The 26,564-nt window shown below is 52.9% G+C and overlaps 2 protein-coding genes and 1 long non-coding RNA gene across 6 annotated transcripts in view; 1 reads left to right on the top strand and 2 right to left on the bottom strand.

Moving 5' to 3' along the window:
* The window catches only part of EFCC1 (EF-hand and coiled-coil domain containing 1), a 37,371-nt gene extending 27,419 nt beyond the window's left edge, over positions 1-9,952 (bottom strand). For all 4 annotated transcript variants that reach the window (XM_053989630.1, XM_053989629.1, XM_053989631.1 and 1 more), the window contains exons 1-2: positions 9,274-9,952; positions 7,583-7,989 (exon numbers count right to left, since the gene is read on the bottom strand). In XM_053989630.1, the coding sequence (XP_053845605.1) occupies positions 7,583-7,989; positions 9,274-9,900 (1,034 nt within the window). In that variant the 5' untranslated portion in view covers positions 9,901-9,952. The remainder of the gene's footprint in view (positions 1-7,582; positions 7,990-9,273) is intronic.
* Positions 9,953-11,391: 1,439 nt separating this feature from the next.
* LOC128813780 (uncharacterized) lies at positions 11,392-15,028 on the bottom strand. The gene is made up of 6 exons (XM_053989125.1): positions 14,932-15,028; positions 14,501-14,572; positions 13,811-13,909; positions 13,244-13,357; positions 12,430-12,604; positions 11,392-11,904 (listed from the first exon to the last, which is right to left on the bottom strand). The coding sequence occupies exons 1-6, from the start codon at positions 15,026-15,028 to the stop codon at positions 11,661-11,663; spliced, it is 801 nt and encodes a 266-aa protein (XP_053845100.1). The 3' UTR covers positions 11,392-11,660.
* A 9,660-nt stretch (positions 15,029-24,688) lies between these two features.
* Positions 24,689-25,773, top strand: LOC128813785 (uncharacterized). Its single transcript, XR_008439175.1, has 2 exons — positions 24,689-24,968; positions 25,497-25,773. It is a non-coding gene; the product is annotated as an uncharacterized LOC128813785 (long non-coding RNA).
* The last annotated feature ends 791 nt before the right edge of the window (positions 25,774-26,564 follow it).

Here is a 26,564-nt window from a genome sequence, read left to right on the forward strand (position 1 = left end):
CAGAAGAGTGAAAATGTTGTTCTTAGAGCTTGGCTCAAACCTGCCAAAGCCAAGATATCCAGATTTTAAAGATATGCTTAAAGATATGCTTTAAACTTGGCTGACCTCAGTCTGTGCAGCCCCAGATGCTTTGGTGCTGCGTGAGCTCACGCCAAGGACGTGTGATGGGGTCAAGCACAAGGAGTAAAAGCAGAGCAGATGTGCAGGGAGTACCAGATTTTTCAGTGGTGTGATTAATGGGACCCCATGATCCCTCCCTGAAACGTTCTGCTGTGAGCAGAGGCTCTGCACAAAACAAAGCACAGGGCCTGATTTTGATTCTGGAGATTTATTGAAAGGTTTGGGGTCTTTCCACTGAAATCTGACTCCCAACACTCTGCTCCTGAAAGGGGCGATGGGTGCTCTGATGGCAATTAGCACTCCAGGCTCAGGCAGCCTTGAGGGAATATTCTCCTCAAACAAGGAGGGACTGCAACCCACAGTCAGTCACAGCCTCTACACCTTATTTTTCAAGTGGTTTAGGAAGGATGCTGTGAAGTTGTTCCACAGAAGTAACTTCCTAATGCTCAAAGATTACAATTGGCATTTACTGGCCAACCATTTCTTTTTTTATAAAGTACATTCCTCTGTGGAATAGTGCACAGAACACAGGCAAATCCTAGATTGCAGACACCTGCAATAATGGTTGAGCTTCAGCCCATACTTTATGTTTTCAGTCTCTGACATTGAGCTTTAACTTTGTGATCCCTTAAGGCCATACATACCTATTCATTTTTATCAGAATTTGCCAAATTTTCAGATGGGTACTATGAAAAGCTATAAAAATGTAAAAAAAATCTTTTTTCAGAGACCAGGAATGGTCTCTGAGCTAAAGCCAGTCTCTTGATGCATTTTACAACCTTCAGGTTGCTTGACTTGAGCACACGGATTAGGTTTCACATCTGGAATTGTGCAAATATCATAGAATTAGAGAGTGCTTTGGGTTGGAAGAGACTGTAAAGTTGATCTTTTGATCTTTAGGTGGTCTCAAAGATCCCCTGCCATAGAAGAGGTGGAATAGGTACACCTGGATATCTCTTTTCTGTAATAAAGGACTGAAATAGATCCACTGACCAGCTCTTTCTCCCTACCACAACCTCAGTCTTTGAATTTCCAGTCTGGGATTATCTCAGGACACGAATCTGTAAGACCAGATCCATTTAACCCAAGTTTTATTTATAGTGCAGGACATCCTTTTCTAGCTTTTTTTTTTTTTTTCTGTTTTTTTCACTTTCCTTAGGACGTGACTGCAGTTTTCCTTAGGTTTTTTCATGGGCTGCAGTTCTGAATAGCTGAGGTTCAGATTCCCAGCCAAGTCCAGGGAAACGTGCTGAGTACCACAAAGAGGATAACCCCAGCCAGGCATGAGAGAGGCAAATATCAGTGTGGATTTTAATCATGCTGTTAAGCAGGCAGATGACACACTGACAAAGGTGAAAGGATACCCAGGAGCATGAAGGGAAGGGGACAACACAGCAAACATGGGCAGTGATTCAGCAGGAGTCCCAAACAGAACAAATATTTGCAGGGCTGCTGAGTAACTGCCTTGTGTCACTGGAGTGCAGGAGTTGCCTGCACTGTATTTCCTCACATCAGTGACATTTATTAGCTCAGCCCCAGCCTCCTGGGAGTCCAGGCAGGTTTAAATGCTGTTTGACAGGCTACCCCTGGGTGCCTCTGCTCCTGGCAGTGTGCTGAGAAACACGAGGGTATTTACAGGGTGGCTGAGGGCTGGTTAGGGTCCAGGACCACGTCTGGTGTTGGTTCTTGCTGTAACCCCAAACCAGTGACTCTGGACTGGGAGCTCTGCTTTCTGAGAGTCACAGCCTCTCAGGGGGACTCCAGTGTTTGGGTTTGAAAGGGGAAGGGGAGGAAGTTTTTTCTTTAAAGGGATGATTGTGTGTCAACTGAGTTTTTTTTTTTTTTTTTTTTTGGAGGGAGATATCACAAGATGGATAATCTGTTGATCACCCAGAAAGTTGGTGCTGTAAGAGAATCGAGTGCTGGGGGGGCTGTACAAAGTCAGGGCAGGCAGATGAAGGAGGGATATGCACAGCTGTCACCAAGCTGCTGCCTGAACTTCCAGGCACTAATTCAGGGAAGAAAAGCTGCAGAAACACTGACTGCTCATCCCCTTGGCAAAAACGAATCCCTCTGGTGTAGGAGGGGTTAGCACAATCCAAATCATGCACAGAGGGGCGGGGGATGCAGCTGTGAAAGGCAGCTGGGTACGGGGTGACAGAACCAGCCCTGCCCTGGGCTGTGGTTGTGTCCCTGTGCTGCAGCAGGGCTGGCAGGGCACTTCCACCCCCTCCATGCCCAGGAAGGGATCAGCTGGGGGACAGCTCCAGCAGGGCCAGCAGACAGAGCCAGGAGGGGACAGGCGGGGTGTCCCTGTGTGTGGCACTGCCACTGAGCCACCACCGAGTCACTCCCACACAGCACACACAGCCAGGCAGATAAAAGGAGGATTTAGGGAGAAGCCAGGGAAAGCCTTCCCAGAATAAACACTGTAAACAAGAAACCAGCATGGAAAAAGGCAGGGAAGTGCCTACACTTCCACTGTTGCACACTGGGGGTAAATGTTGCAGTTCCTTCAGGATAAATGAATTATGTGACTGGATTTGAAGTCAAGGTTTTGCTATTATGGAGAGCTTTGCTATTATGGAAAGACTCTTGCATTTGAAATAAAAGTGGCCCTTCCACAGAAAGAGATGCTATACATTTTCTACACTGCCAAATTAATCTATTTAAATTGCTCTGCACAGTTCTCTTTACCATAAATAACAATACCTTCCATTATTGCCTCTTGTGAAATCAAAATGCTGCTTTAAAGTGTTCCCAATGAGAGTAATCTGGTTTGCTTACTTAGCTTATGATTCTTCTATGACTAGAGACCCACAAGTAGTCTAAGCTTCGTGTGATGGGAATATATTCACCTGCTACAGCTAACTTCTTCCAGAACTTGAAGCTCCGTGCTTTTTGGCAGACTTCTCTGTAATACAAAACCTCTTACACTCTTTAGTAGAAAACAATATCAGCTCTAGGCAAAGTTAGAAAATAAAATAAGATTACATCAGTTCATCCAGAAGAATCTGAGCGTTTTCACAGATGAGGCTCTGCAAATTTAACATTTCATTTCACTCTCTGAGCTCAGTTCCCCGAGTGCCATCAGCCCCTGCTCCCGTCAAGGATTTCTTTCTCACCTGCAGGTCTGTCCAGCACATGCACACCCACAGCCTCCTCTCAAATTTTGTGCCACCTGGAACAAATTGCCAAGATGCCCCTCATCTCACAACAGCAAGGAGTTGGTATTGATGACAACAGTCAAGCAAAAATTGTCCAGATTTTCTTTATTGTCTGATTTTTTAAGTAGAAGAACAGTACTAGGCTGCCTAAATATAAATCACTATCATTCTGACTGGAAATAACCTACTATAGACATTTTCTACTGTGTATGAGTGTTTCCTTCCAAGGGCTTTTTTCCCTACACTTAATGGAGCTGATCCTGTATGGAATATTTCCATATTTTCCTCCTGGTCTTGGATTATTGATTTGGACTTGTCCATTTTGTTATGTTTTACAGAGTGAATGATAACCTGAGAAATTATTGAAAAGATCAGGACACTGCCTCCTGAAAGAGAAGAAAAACTGAACTGCTTCCAGGATAAAATAACCTAAAGCACAACTTTTTAGACAAATTGACACTGATGAAATAAATAAATGGAGAAAATTATGCTAGAGGCCTCAGTCATCATATTTACAGGAAAATATGAGAGGCTGAAACAAACTTCTCTGCATTCCATGCCAAAAGGTTTCCTACTCATTAACACATAGAAATGCTGATGGATAATTAAGTAATTTGGGAGACAGACCATGCATATGGGAAGCATTTTTGGTATTTTATGACCTCCTTCACTGACCTATGTAATTACTGTGCTGCTGACTAATGCAGCAACATAAACCTTCTGTCAACATCTCTATTATGAAGTTTATTTCAATTCTAAATGACGTCTCTTTTTATTTCTTACACTGGAATCAAAAACATCATTGTTAAATGGATCTATTCCTTCCAGGGCTTTTAAAGAGAAAAAGAATATGGACACTTCATTGAGTAATCAATTTCTAAGCCACTTCCAATGCAGTACAGAAAACAGAGCCAACTCATATTTGGCAAGAACAATTCATGTCAAACCAATCCAATTTCCTCTTCTGACAGGGCAAATGCCTCAATGGGTGAAAGAAGCAGTAGATGTGACATTGTAGTAATATTTTAACGTAAGTATTTTTAGAAATCATAGGATTCTATTAGAATACATGGATGGTGTCACCTTGTGCTGCAGCAGAACTTGGGGGGAAAAAAGGGAGATTAGGGAATAGTGGTTAATGATTTGTTCTCTGGGAATAACTCCCTGGGCACTGCATAAAAATGGGACTTGCCTGACTTCCTAAACGCTCCTGACATCAGGCACGGGCAATTACACACCTTTGATACAATACCAATGGTCAGTATACAATTTCTTGTGATGTCTTTTTCCTCTGAAATGAATTGAACTCAAGCTTTTCAGGAAGGAATTTATTGAAATTTACCCTTAAAGTTGAGCTGCATTCACTCACTAACTTGACAGGGATTAAAAAATAAAAGCTGAAAGATAGTCCAGACAGAAACCTGACACATTGATCAGAGTAGGAAGATCAGGATAGGCTCCTGAAGAAAAGAACTATGAACTATTTCTGGTTTAGGCTGGTTTAGGAACCCAATGATGTGACAGGGCCAGTTCAAACCCTAGCACAGGAACCTGTCCACTCAGAAGAAGTTCATTGTTTGTCATACAGATTTGCAGGAATATAAATATGAAATCAGGAATAGGTGATTGTAATTACACACTCCAATTTAGGACAATGTTTAGTCACTTTCAGGTACTTAAACACTTTCTTGACAAAATGCAAACTGTTGTTTCCTGCATTAGGGATTAAAACTTAAGGTCATGATTGGGATTTCAGATCTAAATGATAGCAAACAGGTCTCAGATGAAGGTCTAGAAAAGAGATTTAGATGCTAAAAGAGCTTTGAAAATCTAAGCCTAAAAGAAGAAAGCATTTCCTTTATAAATATGAAACTATAAAGAGGAACAGTGTGTAAAGCTCATAGACTGCACTCATTCTTTAATGGGATTCTCTCTGGAAGAAACTGGACTTTAGCTGGAGGAAACCTGTGGCTCACCAAGCCAGTAAAGGTGAATTCTCAGGAGAGATCTCTGCAATTGTCAATGCTTTCTGCAGAACACCCAAATCCCCCCCATTCCTCTCCAGCACTACCTTGCAGCATTAGCTCTTGCCAGATCCAGACCCTGCTCACAAACTCTGTGTGGCACCTGCAAGGGAGAAAACTGCTCACTGGAGTGGTGACTGAAACACAGCCAGACTTTAACAGTACAGGTAAGAGCAACTGAAACACAGCCTGACTTAAACCAACGGGACAAGAGACACTCTTGCCCAGTGACAGACAGAACCCTGTGGGCTCCCAGCTGTCCCTCCCTCTCCACACCTTAGCCAACCCATCTCTTCCCCTCACTAAGCACTCCCAGCAGCTCACCCGAGCCACACCCATGGATGTGAGCTCCTGCAGGTCAGGAAAAAGTGATTGTCAGTGAGCAGGAGGAGTTTGGGCTGCCTGAGCACCAGTGTGGGCAAGCAGAGGGGGTGGGACAAGCTGGGACAGCCAAAGCTGTGTGGGGCAGAGCTGCTGCTGAACCCTTTCCCCATGCTAACACACAGCTCTGCACTGCTTATTCACCATTTTCTGCCACTTTGGGCACCTCTGTGCCACTCTGGGAACACGTGGAGTGATGGGATTCCATGTGTTATGGAATATGAGCACAGGCATGCAAGTCACAATTATCATTATGCATCTCAAGTTAAACTATTTACACCAAGAGCTGTTGCACTGGATGGGGAGGTGCAGGTGCTTTGTGGCCAACAGAGAATCTCAAAGGGTGGAAGCTGGCCTGGGCCCCTGCTAAATGTGCTACAGGGCTAAAAAAGGGGTGTAGTTCCCAAATGGTCAGTCCAGCACCATTCCTGAGCTTGACACTCACTGTAAATGAGCATGCCATTTAAAAATAAGTATTACAAATGAAGGTTATCTTACAAGCAACATATAATTTACATTTCTAAACTCACACTCTTTTGTTTTGATGTAACACATAAAGTTCCTGCTCTGCAAGGCCAGTGGACATTGTTTATTGCCTTTAACCTGTTTCAAGGTGATCTTTTTTATCCTTCATTGCACTGTGGAAAAGCAATTCCATAGGACAAGAACTTATCTTAAATCTTTGGTGCTCATGCCAAGGAGAACGTGCCAGCCCTGACAAGCTGTGTGATCCCTTGCAGCACCAGGAGTTGTGTCATTCATCCCAAGACCCCTGACAGTCATCTTGAACACTACGTGCCCTCCTACAGATGTTTAAAGAAATGCTTCTATTTTCTTTGATCTTCTGCAACCATGCAAGTATTAACATACACAATGCTGACAGAAAGACACTGGATAAAATGGTTATTTTTAGAATTTCCTCACTTCATAAAACAATACAATAGCTATGATGCCATAAATAACTCACTATGAATTCTTCTTCTAAGCAAACAGAGGAAGTGTGAGGTTAGGAAGAGGCAAAGACTTCAGAAGATGCAATTTATTAAAGTACTAGATTTAGTACTGTAAGTAAAAATATATCTATAAATACTGGTTTTGCTTTGGGTCAATAATAAATAAACTAGATTTTATTCCATAGGTCAGTCTGAAACTTGGGCAGAAATGACTAACAATTAATAACCATCAGTGAGTCCAAGTTCTGTCTGAGATAAAAAGCAACAAAAGCAGTGGACTCTTAAATTCGTGACCAACTTTCTGACTTCTGGAAGGATTTGTTTATGCTATTACAAAAGTGGGGTTTAGTTGGCTGGTGTTTTTTCTTTGAGATTTCCACTGTTATTTTGTGGGTTTAGGAATGTTTCAGCTTCTCTATTACCTATTCTGTCAGTGAAGAAGCAATGAAGTCACAGCAAGTTTCAAACCACTGGCCAGAAGTTGTCCTTGTGTGCTTTTCCCCATTTCCTAGGACAAGTTGAAGAGCTTTTATATGAAATGGAGGGTCAGCCATCTGATTACAGCTGGCATGGGATGGGACCTAAGGACCAGGAAATGCAGTGAAAAAAGTAAGTGTTTTGGAAATGGTTTCTGAAGGACTGTCAGCAATTTGCTTTGGGGCTTTCTTGAAGCATTACCATGCTGAGTTCTGGTGCTGTGTGTCTGAGGAGTAACTTCAGCTCTCTGTAGATCAGCACCCTGACTTTCGCCTGAAGACTCTCAGATCTCCTAAAGAACCCCCACCAAGAAAATGGATGAGCAGCTTCTAACTTCCCTCTGGCTAGATTTTACAAGGTGTCTTGGAGACATCTAATAAGCCCCAACCAGAGATTCTCAAACTCACTTGTGTCCCAACACAGTGATTTTATAGGCACTTTTTGTCAGACTCCAGCCTACCTGTAGTGCTGCAGTTGTGACTCCAGCTGCTGGATGTATATTTGCAGATGTGGCACCTCGTTCGCTCTCACTTCCAGCTCCTTCACTTTGCCAAGACTGTTCAGGACAGCATGTCTGGCCTCTTCCACCTTCCTCCTCATCTCTGCCTGCTCCCTCTTCAGGTTACGGTTGCAATCTTCCAGGCTGACCAGAGCTTCCTGAGAGCTCTTCAGCTCCTTCTCCAGCTCCTGATTGAACCTGATGGCTTCTTCAATCTGCCCATCCCTGGAGCTCCGGATGAGCTCCATTTCCTCCAGGACACTTTGGAGGCACTTGCTCTGGGAGTGCTTCTGTGTTAATGGTCTCTTACTCCCTACGAAGCAGGATCCTTCTTCTGTATGGCTGGCATGGCTCTTCCGCAGCCCCACCTGTAATGACCGGAGCACAAAGCAGGGAGAAATTGATGGGTTTTAATTAAGACTGACAGTGGCTGGATTGTGCTTTGCTGTTTTTTTTTTTTTTTTTTTTAATCACACGGAGTTGATCAGCAACTAAAGCTACTTGACCTTTGCCAAATACAGAGACATGGAAACAATCTCTGAAAAGTAGTTTTTAAAACCTAGCTATGCATTTAATTTTCAAACTACTCACTATCATGTTATTGCACAAGTTTCTGTACAGCTTTAATGTCATCACTATGGTCTGTACTCAGGAGTCAAGCAGTCTGCTGAAAAAGATATCTCCAATGAAGTTGTGTTCAGAAGAGAGCAGGGAGCAGCTGGGGGTGTTCCGGAGCTCTCCTCTTTGTCATTTTCATTCTTCCTGGGACCTCAGACTGCTGACTTCATGTTTGCTGCTGATTTCCTTTCCCTTTTTTAGATGAAAATGGTGAAAGTGTCTTTGACCTGCCTTGCTGGACATTGTGAAGAGAACAGTAATCTACTGCAAGTGGAAGTGTCACAGGTGGAGCAGGGTTCTGTGAGTGCTGTGTTAGCATCAAATCAGACCTGGTCACACCTGGTCAGAGCTGCCAGAACAATCGGTCCACGCTGCCCTTCCCTGCTCTGCCTGTTCCACGCTATTTCATGCCAGAGTCATTGAACTGCTGTTAAGTGTGTATGTGTGTCACTCGAGCCAGTACAGCAGAAGCCAGCCCCGGAATTAATGGGGCTCTGCAGAGGAGCCCCAGACTATTCATCAGCCTGCCTGCAGAACTGGTTCCAACTTTGAACTCTTGTGACCACACTCTGAAGAAAACATACTTCTAATATTTCTTAGAGGCACTTCTGATGGAGACACTGCATGTGCTTGTGCAGGTAAGAATCCAAAAGTTCTTTCTTACTTCAGGAAAAACCCTGCATTGGTGCACATCCAGCATATGGTATCAGCACATCCTGACTGCACGTGCAGCAGGAGAAGCAGCAGCACTGTACACGTGGGTTTGTTAAGCTGAACTCCCCTACACTTTAAACAGAGAGCTCACCACAACTATATTTAATGGTATACCGGTGCCATACATTTCTCCTTAAAGGCTCCCTGTAACTCAACTTTGCTAAAAAAGTTAATGCCGAGGATGAACGAGCAACTTCGCTCTCAGTCTGGCAGTGGAGAGATTATAAACACTGACTTTCCGAGAGCAGCATCTCTCGCGAAGCACTCGGGGCAGCCGAGCCGCCCCCGGGAGGCCGGTGCAGAAGCCGGCCCGGACTCACCTGCAGCGCCAGGCACCGCGCATCGCTGCTCTGCAGGGCGGCGCGCATGTCCTCCACCAGCTCCCGCAGGCTGCCGTTCTCCTCCTCCAGCTTGGCGATGCGGTCCTCGGCCTGCTCCAGCGCCACGATCTCTTCGTAGCACTCTCGGGAGCAGGGCCCCGGCGGCCGCCGCTCGGCACTGCCCGCGGCTCCGCGGTCGGCGCGGCGGCGGCGGCGGGGGCTGCGCAGGCGGATCTGCGTCTCGATGTGCTCGCTCTCCCGGCCCAGCGGCAGCCGCGGCCCCGTGCGGGTGCTGAAGTGGCCGCAGAGCCGCGCGTGGAACTGGCGGAAGGTGAGCTCGGCCGAGAGCCCGTCCCACAGCCCCGCGCACTCCTCGGGCTCCGCCGTCTCCTCCAGCCCCAGCACCTGGCACAGCGTGCGGAAGTCCTCGCCGGGGATGCGGCCCGCCCCGGCGCAGTCCAGGTGGTGGAAGATCTCCTGCAGGTACTGGTCCAGGCCGGTGGCCAGCACGACGATCTCGTTCTCCACGCCGCGGTCCAGCCCGTAGTGGTAGGCCAGGGCGCTGACCAGCCACTGCGTGCGCCGGGCCGGCCGCCCGTAGGGGTCCCAGCCCTCAGGCGGCTCCATCGCGCCCGCCCGGCCCGCGGCGCTGCCCGAGCATCCCGGGCGCCCGCCCGGCCGAGCGCTCGGCCCCGGCCCGCGGCGGGGCGGGACGGGCGGGGCGGGGCCGCCGCCGCTCCAGCGCCGCTCGCCGAGCGCCCGGCTCGCCCCGCAGCGCAGCCGCGGCCGCCTTTGTCCGGCACGAAAAGCGATTCAGGCAAAGCGGGCAGGTGCCACCCTGCTCCGTTTGTCTGCCGAGCCTGCGCCCCAAGTGTGTTTCTCATTTCTTAACTCATTTCTCCCTTCTGCTGTCTCTTCAACACAAGCAAGACAACAGCATCGCACAATCCACTTCGACAAGTAAGGCTGGTGAAGGAGTGAGTGCTTCCACTAAATAAAAACCCCAATGTGCTTGAAAGCCGACCTTCTCTTCGCTCAGACCTCCTCACCTCTGTCGATGAGGTGACTCTATGGTGTTGCTGTGTGGCTTTGAAGAGCTCTGGGATAGAGATGAGGAAGCGTTAAACTCGTTCAAAGGAGCTGCCCAAAGCAGTGACTTTAGTCTCTCTTTGGCTGGGGAGCAGGACCGGCCTTGTTGAACGCAGGCAGCAGCACGAGCAGGGCTCCTCCACCAGCAGGGACTTGCCATGAGCCAGGAGGGGACCGTGGCACCAGAGGGGACCGTGGCACCAGCCATGCCCAGACACCATGAACAGGGTGGCAAAAGTCAGGTGCTGCTGTCAGGCTGCATGAACAGCCCAGGCAAGGCATCATGAGGAGCCAGGTTTGGGGAGCATCCAAGGAGTCCTGTCAAGAGCAAATCATTTGAATATTCTCTCTAGGACAAAAAAAGAGCAAACCAATCCAGCTGATGTGTGAGGAAAGTGAATTCAAGTTCATTTAAAGCGCTGCTCAATTCAGGATTGGGTTTCTTTTAAGTGAACTGATGCTAATAAACATTTTCCTTCATATGGTGGGGTTTCTCTTGCAATCCGACTTTGGTGATAAATCGCTGACCACTTTTGGTTTTGCTCTTTAAGGTAAGTTGAAAGTCTGAGTAGCTTTGTTGAGGAATGGAGAATTGTTTGTAGCTCAGTCTTTTTCTCCGGAGGAGCCTTCCATTTTAGCACAGGAGGAAGGTAAGGCAAAGATTTAAAAGCTTTCCCTCCTGGAGTGACACACCTTCAGAGGAGTCTGTGAGGAGAAGTCCCCTCAGCCACTGCCAGGGCTGTTTGCCTCCTCTGCAGGCTCAGTATTCTGGGAGTTCCACAAGCCTCAGCTGCCACTGTATTTTCCTCTGAATATCTCTTGTTGTGCAGTACACAGGGAGAATATTTTGCGCTAGATTCCCCTCTGGGCTTTGAGGTAAATCTCAGGAATTCAGGTGATTTTAATGTGCAGATGAATTTTTTATGGATAGTAAGGAAAAGGGAATAAGTACCATGGAAAATTAATTGCTCAAAATGTGAGTGGCCCAACCACACTAAAAACAAAGTCTAAACTGAAGAATTTTTTTATTTTTTTTTGTTCCCTGACAGGTGGGGTAAAACATGCAGTGCTACTAAAGTCTTTAACAGATGCAGCCAGCAACCAACTGTATGAATATCCAGGTGGTAAAGGATGAGACAGGGCAGGAAAGAATCTTCAGCCCTTCCTGTTGAAGTTAGAACAGTATGAAAACTGACTCTGGCTGCTGTCCATAGGTAATGGATGTCATTTGTACAGGAGGGCAGGTGTCCAAAGCTGTTTGTAGCCCATGCACTGCCGTGGCTGGCCCCGTTCCAGCCCTAGCTGGACCAGGGCGGGGGGCTCGGGAGGGGAGGAGGTGGGGGGATCTCGGGAGGCTTCCGCTTCACAGCCGGGCTGGGGGGCCGTGGCGGAGGCACGGAGTGCTGGTGCTCTGCTTTCTTGGACAACTGCTGCTGCGGAGGCCATGTCTGGGAGCTGCCAAACCCGACGGTCTCTGGGCTCCCTGGGGGCGAGGGAGAGTCATGGCTTCTCGGCCAGGATGCTGGAGCTGCGGCAGCGGCACTGCGGAGAGAGGAGCGGCTGAGGCCCCAGCTGCCAGTGGCACACTGAGACCCTCCTGCACAGCAGGGCCCAGAGCTGGCAAGGCTCCCCAGCCCGGCTGGAGCTGCTGGCACACCTTGGCCCAGCTGGACAGCTGCCCCTCAAGGCCCCGGCGAGCAGGGCACGGCTCTGGGCAGGCTCCCTGGCCAGGAGCGGGCCCCAGAGCGCGACTGCCTTGCAAGGGCAATCTCGTCCCTGCTCTTTCTCCTCCCCACCTTGCCTGGCCTCTGCCCTGTGCCCCTGGGGCTGCTCTTGGCCAGGCAGCCTCAGTGGGAGCCAGCACTGGCTGCAGCCCCAGCGGGCCCCCCAGGACAAGGCCCGGCAATTAAGAGGCCAATGAAAGCACTGGGCAGCAGCAGAACCCTCAGCAGAGTTCTTTGGACAACCACAGACTGGCCACAACTCCACTGTAGCCTCACTGGGAATGTTCCCTGACTATCAGCAGCATTTAAAGATGCTGGAGGGTAGAGATCAGCAACAACTTACTCTTTCTTTTCCTTCCACCACCGGAAACCAACACAGCACACGACCATAGAAAGTGGCACAGTGAACAGTGTCACTACTGTGCCTATCATGCAGGATTTGCGCACATCCTGGGGGCAGAAAACTCTTGGGGTACTCGGTGGATTCTGAGCGTTTTTATGTGACTTGACAAGCACTTCTGTGGGAGTAATGGAGAGCGTGAGCCCGCGCTGTGCTGCACTGCTGAGCTGGCAGCAGGGTGCATACGGCCAGGACGTTCTCTGTTTCCCCCAGAGCTGGGGCCTGCAGGCACCTTGCCGCCCCTTGGCACAGGCTGTGCCACCCAACAAAGCCCAGCAGGCCGGGAGGAGAGCCCGGGGCCAGCGCAGCTGCTTGGGCAGTCGCTGCTTTGAGGGACATGGGCCAAACCCTTCTCTGAGCAGCCCCTGGCAGCCCTGGGCCTCCCTGCCCTGGGACGGCTCCCCCAGCCCCAGGGGACAGAGTCAGGCCCTGTCAGGAGCCAGTGCAGCCCCTGCCCAGTCAGGAGCCAGGGCTGGCTCTGGCCCTGGGCTCGCAGCAGGGCTCCCTCTCGGGGCTGCTCCCGTGCCTTGGGCCTCTGGGCACTCAGGGCCAGCTCCGGGAGCAGCTGCAGCGGGAAGGGCGTTGGTGCGCGAGTCCCGATTCCCCGGGGCTGTGAACGAGCTCCAGAGGCCTGGAAGCCGAGGCGCCTCCAGCTTTGGCTGCTGCCGGGCCGTGCAAGGGCAGGGCCTGGGGGAAGAGCTGCTGCCACACAGCCCCGCCGAGGGCTGAGCCCGGCTGAGCCCGGCACAGCAGTTACCTCCTGTGCCTGTGCCTGCGCCTGGCATCGCCTTCCTCCCTGGAGTAGAGGTTGGCACTGAGCCACTGCTTCCTCCAGGATGTGCCTCCTTCCACTGAGATATTTGGTCCATTACTTGAGAAAGGAAGAGGGACAGCTGGATCAGGTGGAACCATTCACCATTCCAGGACGTGGCATCTTCAGGAGACAATACTTCTCAAAGTCATGGATAAGAATCAGGAGAATGGCCAGGTTATTGGGCCTGGGCCAACGACCTCCCTCATCGAAGCAGCCCCTACTCCTGATCTGCCCAGAGACCAGGAAATTGCAGGGGATCTCAGAGTGTGCATGGCCCATGGTGCAGTTTGGGCTCCCTGTCAGCGGCTGCCAAATGCCTTCCTGCAGAGGCTGGGGAGAAGCTGCAGCCAGGCCAGGCTGGGAAACAGCCCTGCAGGCCGTGAAAGCAGCAGCGGGGCAGCCAGGCTGCCATGGATCCCTTCCCGCTGTGCCGGGCACGGTGTGTCCAGATGTGCAGGGAACGCCCCCGGCTGCTGAGTCCCAGGGCAAGGCTGAGGGAAATGCACCCACCACGGCGTCTCTCCAGGTCTCTCAGCATCTGGTCTAGATGTTTCGCTGCCTCCAGGGATTTCTTGTGTCCTGTGTCTGCATTCTTCCATCTAGGAGGACCTTAACAGAAAGTTGTTCCAAGTCTCCTTCAGGCCAGAGTGGCAGAGAGTGCCCCTGGGTGATTGGTGGCCTCCAAGGCACTCGCTCAGCTCTGCCTCCCACTCAGGTGCAGGGGCAGGGGGAGCACGTGCCTGTGGCGGCCCCACACTGGGATGGAAGGAGCCCCTTGCTGGGCAGTCGGGGCAGAAAGGACTCCCTGGAGCTGCCAGCAGCTCTAAACCCAGCCCCAGCCAGGGCCAGGCCTTGGCAGCAGCAGCAGCAGCAGGAGCAGCTCAGGCTCCCCGGGGCCGGCAAAGGAGCTGTGAAAGGCTCAGCCCCGGGGCACAGCCCTGGGCCCGGCCCCTTCCCTCTCTGCTCTTCTCCCTGGCTGCACAGAGCACACGGAAGGACACACTGGCATTGCACATGGGAGGAAGATGGACAGCTAAATGCTCCTTCCTCCCACTGACAGCGATCCTGTGGGATCACTCAAGGCTCCAGAAGGGAGTAAGGCAAATTTTCCAGAAACTTTCACCCCTGCGATTCTGCGAAGGGAAATGGCTCAGGAGGCACTGATTATTCTCTCAGGAAAGGCACACAGAGAAAACTTGCCTCCAGCATTCTCCAAGAGGTCCAAGCTGTCATCCAACAGGGCATCCGGATAAGCCATGTCACCATCCCAATCTAGAAGGGATCACAGATCAGAACCATTTCCATGTTGTGCTGGAATCCCCTTCTGCATCAGGGAACTGGGCACTGCAAGGGGGTCGGGTAAGGCTGTGGGGGCCAGATGAGAATGGCCATGGCCAAAGCTGCACAGGGGCCTGGGGAGCTCTGGGCTGGCTCCTGGTCACTCTCCACACGATTTCCTTGCCTTGTGCAACATCCCTGGGAGGGCGGCTGGAGCAGCCCAGACCCCATGGGGACTCTCTCCCTCCCACAGAGGAAACCCTCCCTCAAGCCCAGGGGAAAACCATTCCCCAGCGCTTCCTGGCGAGCAGGGAGCGCTCTCCCGGGAAAGGGGAGCCAGGCTGCCGGCTCACCTGCTCCCCGCGCTTGCAGCGGAGCAGCCTGGGCAGCCCTGGCAGGCAGGGCCACGGCCAGGAGGAGCAGGAGGAAGAGGCGCAGAGCAAGGGCCATGGTGCCTCGCCCTCTGCCCGTCCCGCAGCTCTTGCTGCCACCGCTGTCCTGACACCGCTGTCCCAATGTCAGCACCACTGCTGCCACTGCCGCTGCTGCTGCAACAGTTGTGCTCAAGGACTGACTGCTCGGTCCTTGTGGTGCTGTGCAGCCACGGGGCTCTGGCACCTCTGTGACCTCAGAGCCTGCTGTGACCTCAGCCTGCTCTGACCCCAGAGCCTGATGTGACCTCAGCCTGCTCTGACCCCCGAGCCTGCTCTGACCCCAGAGCCTGATGTGACCTCAGCCTGCTCTGACCCCCGAGCCTGCTCTGACCCCAAAGCCTGCTGTGACCTCATGGCCAGGCTGGAGGTGTGTGGGGAGTGGGATCTGCCTTCTTTGGCCGGGTGCTCATCCTGCCCAACAGCTGTGTCCCAGGGTTGTGACACAGTCCCAGCCCAGCTGGTCGCACAGGTTGGGGCATGAAGGGATGGAGAGCAGCCCGGCCAAGAAGGACTTGGGGCTGCTGCTGGATGAGAGGCTGGACATGAGCCAGCCTTGTGCATCCACAGGAGTGTGCCCAGCAGGTTGAAGGAGGTGACTCCACCTCTCTGCTCTGGTGAGACTTCACCTGGAGTACTGTGGGAGATGTTTTACAGCAACTTCTGTGAATCAGAGAGAACTTTGATATGAGGATCCATGTTTACCCCTGAAAGAATTTTCTACCAAGGTCGTTGACATAGAAACCAAGAAAGAGAGAAGGATAAATAAGAGAAACCTGCAACTGCCTATTCCAGTAGGCACTTTGCTTGTCTCTCGTGACCAATGAGTAAAGTGTAAACTTAGGAGCTTTGTAAGAATGTCGAAAAGGCATGCATGCTAGAATAAAAACAGGCTTTGAAGCCTTCTGGAAGTGGAGGGTGTTGCTTTGTATTGTCTCCGTCTCTACCAAGACAGAGTGCTGCATCCAGCTCTGGGTCCCCAGCACAGGAAGGACATGGTTCTGTTGGCTCTAGTCCAGAGGAGGGACAAAATGCTCTGAGGGCTGGAACCCTTCTGCTTTGGAGACAGGCTGGGAGAGCTGGGGTGTTCAGCCTGGAAGAGAGAAGACTCCAGGGGGACCTGATTGCTGCCTTTCAGTACCTTAAGGGGGCTGGTAAAAGAGATGGGACAGAATTTTTCATAAGGGCCTTTTGTGACCAGACCGTGGGGGAATGGTTTTAATCTAAAGGGTGGTTGATTCAGACTAGATGAAAGAAACCCACTTTTTACACTGTAGGTTTTGAAACCCTGGCACAGGTTGCTCAGAGAGGTGGATATCCATCCCTGCAGTCATTCAAGCTCTGCTCTGAGCAACCTGACCTAGTCAAAGGTGTCCCTGCTCACTGCAGGGCATTGGACTAGATGGCCTTTAAATGTCCCTTCCAACCCAAGCCATTCTGTGCTCCTGTGCTCCATCAAAGCAGTGTGGGATTAGTGCTGGGGTGATTATGCTGGCACCTGTATTTTGGCAGTTGTGCCGTTTAGCAAATGGCCAAGAGAGGATTGATGGGCTGGGCAGTGAAGCAAATAACACACAGTGTGCTCAAGGAGAAACAGGAGAGGAACACGGCTTCCAGTTCAGATAAATGCCAGCATTTTGCTGCCCATCCCATGTTAAGAAAGAAAGGAATGTCCTGATGGTCCCTTTGTGTGGGTGCCCTATTGGCGGTACCAGTACTTGTGTTCTGTAAGACAGGTAACTTGTTACAGCTTCTTGCCCCATTTCTCACTGGATAAAACCCAAATACTGCATCATTCCATGTCTACTTTCTTCCAAGTCAAGGCAAATCTTGTTCATTTTTGAGTGGGACATATTCATCTGTTCACAAGCAAATTCTTCTTGCCATTCACACAATGTGGATTTGCTCGAATCAGACTGTAATTAAGGTCTACCTCTCACTAGTATTAAAGTTGATGCATTGTGAGGCAAGGTGCCGAGTAATTTGTCCTGGTGTCTGGCCCTGTAGAGGGTTTTTCTGTAATTAAATGACATTTGAAGACAGCTGTAGTCTACCATACTTCTGGCATCCTAGAAATGAAGAAACAGCCTTTGAAACAGGATTTTATCCTTCCTTCCTCTTCCTCCTCCCAGGAATTTTAATCTCTGAGGTCTAAGCTCTTCAGCTGCCTCACAAACATTGTTTTAATTCAGACAGGCATCCATGCAGTGAGCCACAAATCAGGACTGTGGCTGTGAAGCTTGAAGCAATGCTGGTTTATAGCACTAAAAATAATAATCTGTTACCCAGGTTAAGCTAAGCACTTCCCAAATAACTCTACCTATCCTCAGGGATGTTTCCAAAAGGATCACTGTAAAAGCTGGGAGTGGGGAGAGAGAGTGTCATCAAAATTAAAAATACAGCTTTCCGAGATCTTTATATTCCGATAAAATGAGAGTCAAAATTGTTCATATACGGAACATTAACTAAGAAGTGAACGACAGATTGTCAAAATAATTGCTTGGGGAACAAAAAAAACCATAAATAAAAATAAGTTCATGTGTAGATAATAAGTAAACCATTATGCTAAGAAAAAAACCAGACGTGCCAAAACTAAAAGCAAGAAGGCTGTTTCATCTGTCTCAATACAAAAATAATGACTGAAAAGAATCAGAGATCCTCACGACCATTACCATATACAGGAACTTCCAGGTCTTGGGAAAAAACAAAGGAAACTGTAGTGTGCAATTCACAGAGGTAACCTGGGATTTATTGGTGAACTAGTTGCAAAATTTCTGAGAGCAGACTGGAAAAGCATAGGGACTGATCAGACCATGTGTGGGCATTTCCAGCAGTGTGAGGGATGTTTCTGGGAGCAGCTGCAGGGAAGAGAAGCAGCGCACAATCACTGGGTGTCCTAGGGTGACCTTACGATGCTCGTATCCCCGATTGTGTGTTCTGTTGATGCTGGATATTATATTGTGTGCCTTCCAGACGGGCTCTGAGAGCAAAGGCGGGGAGAAGAAGAAGCACAGAGTTTGTTATCAGAGACTGCACTCACTGCTGCCCAGTCTGCTGGAACACAGAACTCCACGGTGCTGTCTGGGCACCATCGGGGCAGAACACCGCGCTCCTTTGCTTTTTAGTTACTTTAGCTAGCTGGGGCAGTCCAAGTTTTCCCTCGACTGGTTTTCTTTCCCTTTTCTTGGATCCGTTCGAACCTGCTCTGGACCAGGACCTGGGGAAGCACCGAGAGCTCGCACTTTGTGGCCCACGGGGGGCTACTCCGGGCAGCAGCCTTTCCCAGTGCCAGAGGGACAGATAACAGAGCCACCATCCACCGGAGAGATTTTCTGAATCTGTCATCTCTTCAGAGCAACAAATGGGTTTTGTCATCTGGTATTGTCCATTTTTTGGGCTGGGCAGTGCTTTGCCTGTTAAATAAACAGGCTTTTTAAACTTCTCTCTGAGGAAATTTTTCCCGAACTGACTGGGGGCAGGGGCCGTGTGGGTTTGATTTCTGGGGGGGGGCCCTTTTGGGCGTTTTCTCCCAAATTTGCCCTAAACCAGGACACAGGGACAATCTCTTTGTGGGCTGTAGACTTTATGACAGTCTGTCCCCTGGGGCTGGGGGAGCTGTCCCAGGGCAGGGAGGGCCAGGGCTGGCAGGGGTTGCTCAGAGAAGGGTTTGGCCCATGTCCCTCAAAGCAGCGACTGCCCAAGCAGCTGCGCTGGCCCCGGGCTCTCCTCCCGGCCTGCTGGGCTTTGTTGGGTGGCACAGCCTGTGCCAAGGGGCGGCAAGGTGCCTGCAGGCCCCAGCTCTGGGGGAAACAGAGAACGTCCTGGCTGTATGCACCCTGCTGCCAGCTCAGCAGTGCAGCACAGCGCGGGCTCACGCTCCCCGTTGCTCCCACAGATGCAGCCAGCACCACAACACGTGTTCCCAATGCCCAGAAGGGAATCAGAACGGGTTGCTATTGGGGTACACCCTGTTTGCTTGTGATAAGGGCAAGTTTGGCCTTCTATTTCTGCCAGGAAATGATTTGGAAGTGCTCAACTAAACCTCGACTGAGAGCTTCCCAAATCATCTCTTCTGTTGCCATAAAGAGATGGGGCTGTCACCCCCGTGTCCGGGTGGTACCACCAGCAAAGCCCAGCCAGCACCAGCACTGGCTGAGCTCCATGCCCAGGAGCAGCCGTGGATGCCCACGGTGAGGGCAGGCAGGAGCCAGGCAGGGGCTGCTGTGAGCAGCAGCGGGGCCCCGAGGGGCTGGGGGAGCCCATGCTGAGCATCCCTGGGCTGAGGGCACATTTCCTCCAGTGGGATCATCTGGGCCTGGAGCTCCTCCAGTGGCATGCCCAGGAAAAGAGGGAAGCCATCAAGAACATCTCCAGGGACACAGCCTGACCATCAATGCCAGCAGCAGGTTTTGCTGAGCAATGGCCCTTGGATCAAGCAAAACATTTCCAATCAGGGCAGTCCATTTGTACAGATGGGTGTACACTCTGGGGGCACAGCCAAGGCAATGAGGTCACAGCAGGCTCTGGGGTCAGAGCAGGCTGAGGTCACATCAGGCTCTGGGGTCAGAGCAGGCTGAGGTCACAGCAGGCTCTGAGGTCACAGAGGTGCCAGAGCCCCGTGGCTGCACAGCACCACAAGGACCGAGCAGTCAGTCCTTGAGCACAACTGTTGCGGCAGCAGCAGCGGTGGCAGCAGTGGTGCTGACTTTGGACAGCGGTGTCAGGACAGCGGTGGCAGCAAGAGCTGGGGACTGGCAGAGGGCGAGGCACCATGGCCCTTGCTCTGCGCCTCTTCCTCCTGCTCCTCCTGGCCGTGGCCCTGCCTGCCAGGGCTGCCCAGGCTGCTCCGCTGCAAGCGCGGGGAGCAGGTGAGCCGGCAGCCTGGCTCCCCTTTCCCAGGAGAGCGCTCCCTGCTTGCCGGGAAGCGCTGGGGGATGGTTTTCCCCTAGGCTTGAGGGAGGGTTTCCTGTGTGGGAGGGAGAGAGCCCCTGTGGGGGCTGGGCTGCTCCAGCCGCCCTCCCAGGGATGTTGCACAGGGCCTACCAAAAATGTGGAGAGTGACCAGGAGCCAGCCCAGAGCTCCCCAGGCCCCTGTGCAGCTTTGGCCATGGCCATTCACATGAGACTCCCACGGCCATACCCGACCCCCTTGCCGTGCCCAGTTCCCAAAGGCACAGGAGGATCCCAGCACAACAGGAAATTGTTCTCATCTGTGCTCCCTTCTAGATGAGCATGCTAGGAAGGCTTATCCAGCAGCTTGGCTCCATGCAGATTTCCAGCCTCTTAAGCCTCCTGCAGGTATGCTGTCAATGTTCCTAAAAGAATAATCATTGGCAACCTGGCAGGAAGCAGGTGACAGAAGCTCCTGTGCCTGTTGAGTTACAGGTGTGTCTGCAGGGAAGACTTTTCAGGCTCCTTTGTGGGTTGCTGCACACAAGCCCAGCTCCCATCGCAGGGGTGAGTAGTGTGTCCCTGCTGAGCCCACAGGCTGAGCCCTGGTTTTGTGGGATCCATTCCGGGGGAAATGCAAATACATCTCTTAAGCTCCTCCAAGAGTGAGGCACAAGCCTACAGGAGACAGTAAGTCCCTGGAGGCATCCAAACACATGGAGAAGACACTGAGTGATGTGGAGAGATGTGGTGGTGGGTGCATTTCCCTCAGCCTTGCCCTGGGACTCAGCAGCCGGGGGCGTTCCCTGCACATCTGGACACACCGTGCCCGGCACAGCGGGAAGGGATCCATGGCAGCCTGGCTGCCCTGCTGCTGCTTTCACGGCCTGCAGGGCTGTTTCCCAGCCTGGCCTGGCTGCAGCTTCTCCCCAGCCTCTGCAGGAAGGCATTTGGCAGCCGCTGACAGGGAGCCCAAACTGCACCATGGGCCATGCACACCCTGAGATCCCCTGCAATTTCCTGGTCACCACCAGATAAAGAGGGGTGGTGGTTTGGAGAAGGGAGGGCCCTGCCCTGGTTCCAAAGCTTGGATGACTTCCTGATCCTTATTAATGTCTTTGACAAGCATTGCCTCCTGAAGATGCTATTTTCCTGTCGGGGAACAGGCCCACCTGATCCAGCTGTCCCTTTTCCCTTCTCCAGGGATGGACAGAGAGGCTGTGCTGAAGGCTGAGTTTCCCAGAGGAAGCAGTGGCTCATTGGCAGCCTCTGCAGCAGGAAGGGAGGCGATGCCCGGCACAGTCACTGGAGGTAATTGCTGTGTCTCTGGGCCTGAGCCCTGCTGAGGCTTGAGCTGCCCTCTCTGCTGCTTGGCAGTGCGGGCACAGCCCGGACAAGAGCGGCACAGCCCAGAGGAATTATCCCGAGCAGGCTCAGGGCACTCGGGTACTGAGCAGTCCTGCTGGGGTCCCTCCATGGGAGACACATCCCGAAACCTGGGAGAGACTGCACAGGGAGCCCATGGTGGGGAAAGGGCAGAGGGTGAGAGCAAGGCTCCAGTGTGTCCTGAGAGGGAGTGGCAATGTCCCCCTTGGGTTGGGGGAGTTTCCCAGCAGACGGAGGGATGGAGGTTGAGAGCCATAGTTGTAGCACTGCCTGCTGCAATTTTCCCCAAGGATATAGTGAGGGTTTCCTGTGTGGGAGGGAGAGAGCCCCAGGGCCCTGGGCTGCTCCTGCTGCCCTCCCAGGGATGTTGCACAGGGCCTACCAAAAGTGTGGAGAGCAACCAGGAGCCAGCCCAGAGCTCCCCAGGCCCCTGTGCAGCTTTGGCCATGGCCATTCACATGAGGCTCCCACGGCCATACCCAACCCCCTTGCAGTGCCCAGTTCCCAAAGGCACAGGGGGATCCCAGCACAACAGGAAATTGTTCTCATCTGTGCTCCCTTCTAGATGAGCATGCTAGGAAGGCTTCTCCAGCAGCTTGGCTCCATGCAGATTTCCAGCCTCTTAAGCCTCCTGCAGGTATGCTGTCAATGTTCCTAAAAGAATAATCATTGACAACCTGGCAGGAAGCAGGTGACAGAAGCTCCTGTGCCTGTTGAGTTACAGGTGTGTCTGCAGGGAGGACTTTTCAGGCTCCTTTCCGGGTTGCTGCACACAAGCCCAGCTCCCATCGCAGGGGTGAGTAGTGTGTCCCTGCTGAGCCCACAGGCTGAGCCCTGGTTTTGTGGGATCCATTCCGGGGGAAATGCAAACACATCTCTTAAGGTCCTCCGAAAGGGAAGAACAAACCTACACGAGACAGTAAGTCCCTGGAGGCATCCAAACACATGGAGAAGACACTGAGTGATGTGGAGAGATGTGGTGGTGGGTGCATTTCCCTCAGCCTTGCCCTGGGACTCAGCAGCCGAGGGCGTTCCCTGCACATCTGGACACACCGTGCCTGGCACAGCGGGAAGGGATCCATGGCAGCCTGGCTGCCCCGCTGCTGCTTTCACGGCCTGCAGGGCTGTTTCCCAGCCTGGCCTGGCTGCAGCTTCTCCCCAGCCTCTGCAGGAAGGCATTTGGCAGCAGCTGACAGGGAGCCCAAACTGCACCGTGGGCCATGCACACTCTGAGATCCCCTGCAATTTCCTGGTCACCACCAGATAAAGAGGGGTGGTCGTTTGGAGAAGGGAGGGCCCTGCCCGGGTTCCAAAGCTTGGATGACTTCCTGAACCTTATTAATTATTTGACAAGCATTGCCTCCTGAAGATGCCATTTTCCTGTTGGGGAACAGGCCCACCTGATCCAGCTGTCCCTTTTCCCTTCTCCAGAGATGGACAGAGAGGCTGTGCTGAAGGCTGAGTTTCCCGGAGGAAGCAGTGGCTCATTGGCAGCCTCTGCTGCAGGAAGGGAGGCGATGCCCGGCACAGTCACTGGAGGTAATTGCTGTGTCTCTGGGCCTGAGCCCTGCTGAGGCTTGAGCTGCCCTCTCTGCTGCTTGGCAGTGCGGGCACACAGCATTACCTGAGCCCCTTGCAGTGCTCACTTCCCCATAGAAGGGGATCCCAGCACACCATGGAACATTTCCCATCTGTGCTCCTTTCTAGCTTGGCACCATGACCTGCATCATTTGGAAAGACTGGCAAACCATGGTTTAAGGGTCTTGGAGCTTGGTGAAGGTTGGTTATCAGCAACTCTTTCCTAACAGAGTGATCATTGTCCAGAGTAATATTCATGGTTGATTTCCTTTAAGATGCTTTGAAGTTTGATGGATTCTGGAAATCCTGTCCTCCAAATTTCTACTCTTGTGCCCAACAGTGATCCCACAGGATCGCTGTCAGTGGGAAGAAGGAGCTGTCCATCTTCCTCCCATGTGCAATGCCAGTGTGTCCTTCTGTGTGCTCTGTGCAGCCAGGGAGAAGAGCAGAGAGGGAAGGGGCCGGGCCCAGGGCTGTGCCCCGGGGCTGAGCCGTTCACAGCTCCTTTGCCGGCCCCGGGGAGCCTGAGCTGCTCCTGCTGCTGCTGCTGCTGCCAAGGCCTGGCCCTGGCTGGGGCTGGGTTTAGAGCTGCTGGCAGCTCCAGGGAGTCCTTTCTGCCCCGACTGCCCAGCAAGGGGCTCCTTCCATCCCAGTGTGGGGCTGCCACAGGCACATGCTCCCCCTGCCCCTGCTCCTGAGTGGGAGGCAGAGCTGAGCGAGTGCCTTGGAGGCCACCAATCACCCAGGGGCACTCTCTGCCACTCTGGCCTGAAGGAGAATCTTCAGCAGAGACACAGGAGCTGTTCTGTGCTGCCTTTCTTTGCAGCCAAACGTGATGATGAAGCTCATCTGGCTTCCCAGCCCATATCCATTACTGAGCCTCTGGGAGATGCTGAGGGTAGGTCAAGGCCTTTCCCCCTGGGAGAGCTGCCAGCTCAGAGCCCAAAGCTCGGCCAGGGGGGCATCGCTGCAGGTGCCAGGACAGAACCATGCACGTGTGTGCCCTCGCCCTGCGCCATCCCCTCAGCGCTCCTGCGGCTCAGTGCTGCTCGTGCAGATCTGCAGAGATGACAGAAGCTTCTGTGGCTGTTGTGTTACAGGTGTGTCAGCAGGGAGGACTTTCCCAGGTCCTCTGGTGGATGTTGCACACAAGCCTAGCTCCCATCGCAGGGGTGAGTAGTGTGTCCCTGCTGACCCCACAGGCTGAGCCCTGGTTTTGTGGGATCCATTCCTGGGAAATGCAAATATTTCTCTTAAGGTCCCCTGAGAAGGAAGAACAAACCTACAGGAGAGAGGAAGTCCCTGGAGGCATCGAAACATCTGGAACAAATCCTGAGTGATGTGGAGAGACGTGGTGGTGGGTGCATTTCCCTCAGCCTTGCTTGCCCTGGGACTCAGCAGCCGGGGGCGTTCCCTGCACATCTGGACACACCGTGCCTGGCACAGCGGGAAGGGATCCATGGCAGCCTGGCTGCCCCGCTGCTGCTTTCACGGCCTGCAGGGCTGTTTGCCAGCCTGGCCTGGCTGCAGCTTCTCCCCAGCCTCTGCAGGAAGGCATTTGGCAGCTGCTGACAGGGAGCCCAAACTGCACCATGGGCCTGAGATCCCCTGCAATTTCCCGGTCTCTGGGTTGATGCAGAGAGGCAGCTGTTTGCAGGAGGGAGGGCCCTGGAGCAGCTCCAAAACCCTATTTCCATGTCTTTATCCACCCTTTGACAAGTATTGCTTGGAGCAGGACAGCACAGCACAGAGGAATTATGGCATGCAGGCTCAGGGGTTTGGGTACTGGGCAGTCCTGTGGCAGCCAAGGGGCGGCAAGGTGCCTGCAGGCCCCAGCTCTGGGGGAAACAGAGACCAAGGACCTCCTGTCCGTCTGCACCGTGCTGCCAGCTCAGCAGTGGAGCACAGCACGGGCTCACGCTCCCCATTGCTCCCACAGATGCAGCCAGCACCTCAACACATGCTGACAAGACCTGGAAAAGCATGAGAAGAGTTTTCTGCTGGGGAACACCTTGTTTGGTTAAGTTGATGGCCACTGTGCTTGGTGCAGCACTGTGCCTGATCATTTGCTCTGTTGGAATCTGGTATTGCTGGAAGAGAAAATGGTGAGTGTTTTGCTGATCTTGACCTGACAGCTTCCTTTAATGGCTGCTGATAGTCAGGGAACATTCCCAGTGAGGCTACAGTGGAGTTGTGGCCAGTCTGTGGTTGTCCAAAGAACTCTGCTGAGGGTTCTGCTGCTGCCCAGTGCTTTCATTGGCCTCTTCATTGCTGGGCCTTGTCCTGGGGAGCCCGCTGGGGCTGCAGCCAGTGCTGGCTCCCACTGAGGCTGCCTGGCCAAGAGCAGCCCCAGGGGCACAGGGCAGAGGCGAGGCAAGGTGGGGAGGAGAAAGAGCAGGGACGAGATTGCCCTTGAAAGGCAGTCGTGCTCTGGGGCCCGCTCCTGGCCAGGGAGCCTGCCCAGAGCCGTCCCCTGCTCGCCGGGGCCTTGAGGGGCAGCTGTCCAGCTGGGCCAAGGTGTGCCAGCAGCTCCAGCCGGGCTGGGGAGCCTTGCCAGCTCTGGGCCCTGCTGTGCAGGAGGGTCCCAGTGTGCCACTGGCAGCTGGTGGCCTCAGCCACTCCTCTCTCCGCAGGTGCTTCTGCCCATCTTCAGAAGACAAGCCTAACAACTCCGGCAAAGAGGACTTGACCCGTGTTCCCAGCTCTTCCCTTCTGTCCCCATCTGCCCTGCCGCAGCTGCAGCACCCTCTTGAGCCCTTCCCCAAACTCACCCCTCCACAACGAGACCCTCCGCCCCTGAGCCCCCTGGTCCTGTTCCCCAGCTATGACTAAAGGTGGGCAGGCCTCGTCTGCCAGGGCAGGGCTTGGCCCACGTTTTATGTTCAAATAAAAATATAGAGTTGTCATAGATATGTCCGGGTGGTACCACCAGCAAAGCCCAGCCAGCACCAGCACTGGCTGAGCTCCGTGCCCAGGAGCAGCCGTGGATGCCCACGGTGAGGGCAGGCAGGAGCCAGGCAGGGGCTGCTGTGAGCAGCGGCGGGGCCCCGAGGGGCTGGGGGAGCCCATGCTGAGCGTCCCTGGGCTGAGGGCACATTTCCTCCAGTGGGATCATCTGGGCCTGGGCTTCATGAGGCACACAGGGATATTTTGGGCTCTCTGCTGAGGTGTGCAGGGATCCCTCCTGAGGCACACAGGGATACTTTGGGCTCTCTGTTGAGGTGTGCAGGGATCCCTCCTGAGGCACACAGGGATGTTTTGGGCTCTCTGCTGAGCTGTGCAGGGATCCCTCATGAGGCACACAGGGATGTTTTGGGCTCTCTGTTGAGGTGTGCAGGGATCCCTCCTGAGGCACACAGGGATGTTTTGGGCTCTCTGCTGAGCTGTGCAGGGATCCCTCCTGAGGCACACAGGAGTATTTCTGGCCTCTCTTAAGGTGTGCCAGGATCCCTCATGAGCTGTGCATCAGGCTAAATGTGACGGGGTTTTTTACTCTTCACAGCACAGCAAAGGGACACTTGGCCAAGGTTTTGCAAGGCTGGGAGAAAGCCTCTTGCAAACCCATGGGCCCAAAAGGCTGTGGGCACAGCGGCCGGGCGGAGCCCATCCCCTGGGGCCAGGCCGGGCTGCTCAGGCCGGGCTGGGCCGGGCCAGGCCAGGGCCCCGGCAGGGAAGGGCCGCGGCCCTGGGCTCTGATGAGG

Source organism: Vidua macroura, chromosome 13 (genome assembly GCF_024509145.1).
Source record: "Vidua macroura isolate BioBank_ID:100142 chromosome 13, ASM2450914v1, whole genome shotgun sequence".
Taxonomy (NCBI): Eukaryota; Metazoa; Chordata; class Aves; order Passeriformes; family Viduidae; genus Vidua; species Vidua macroura.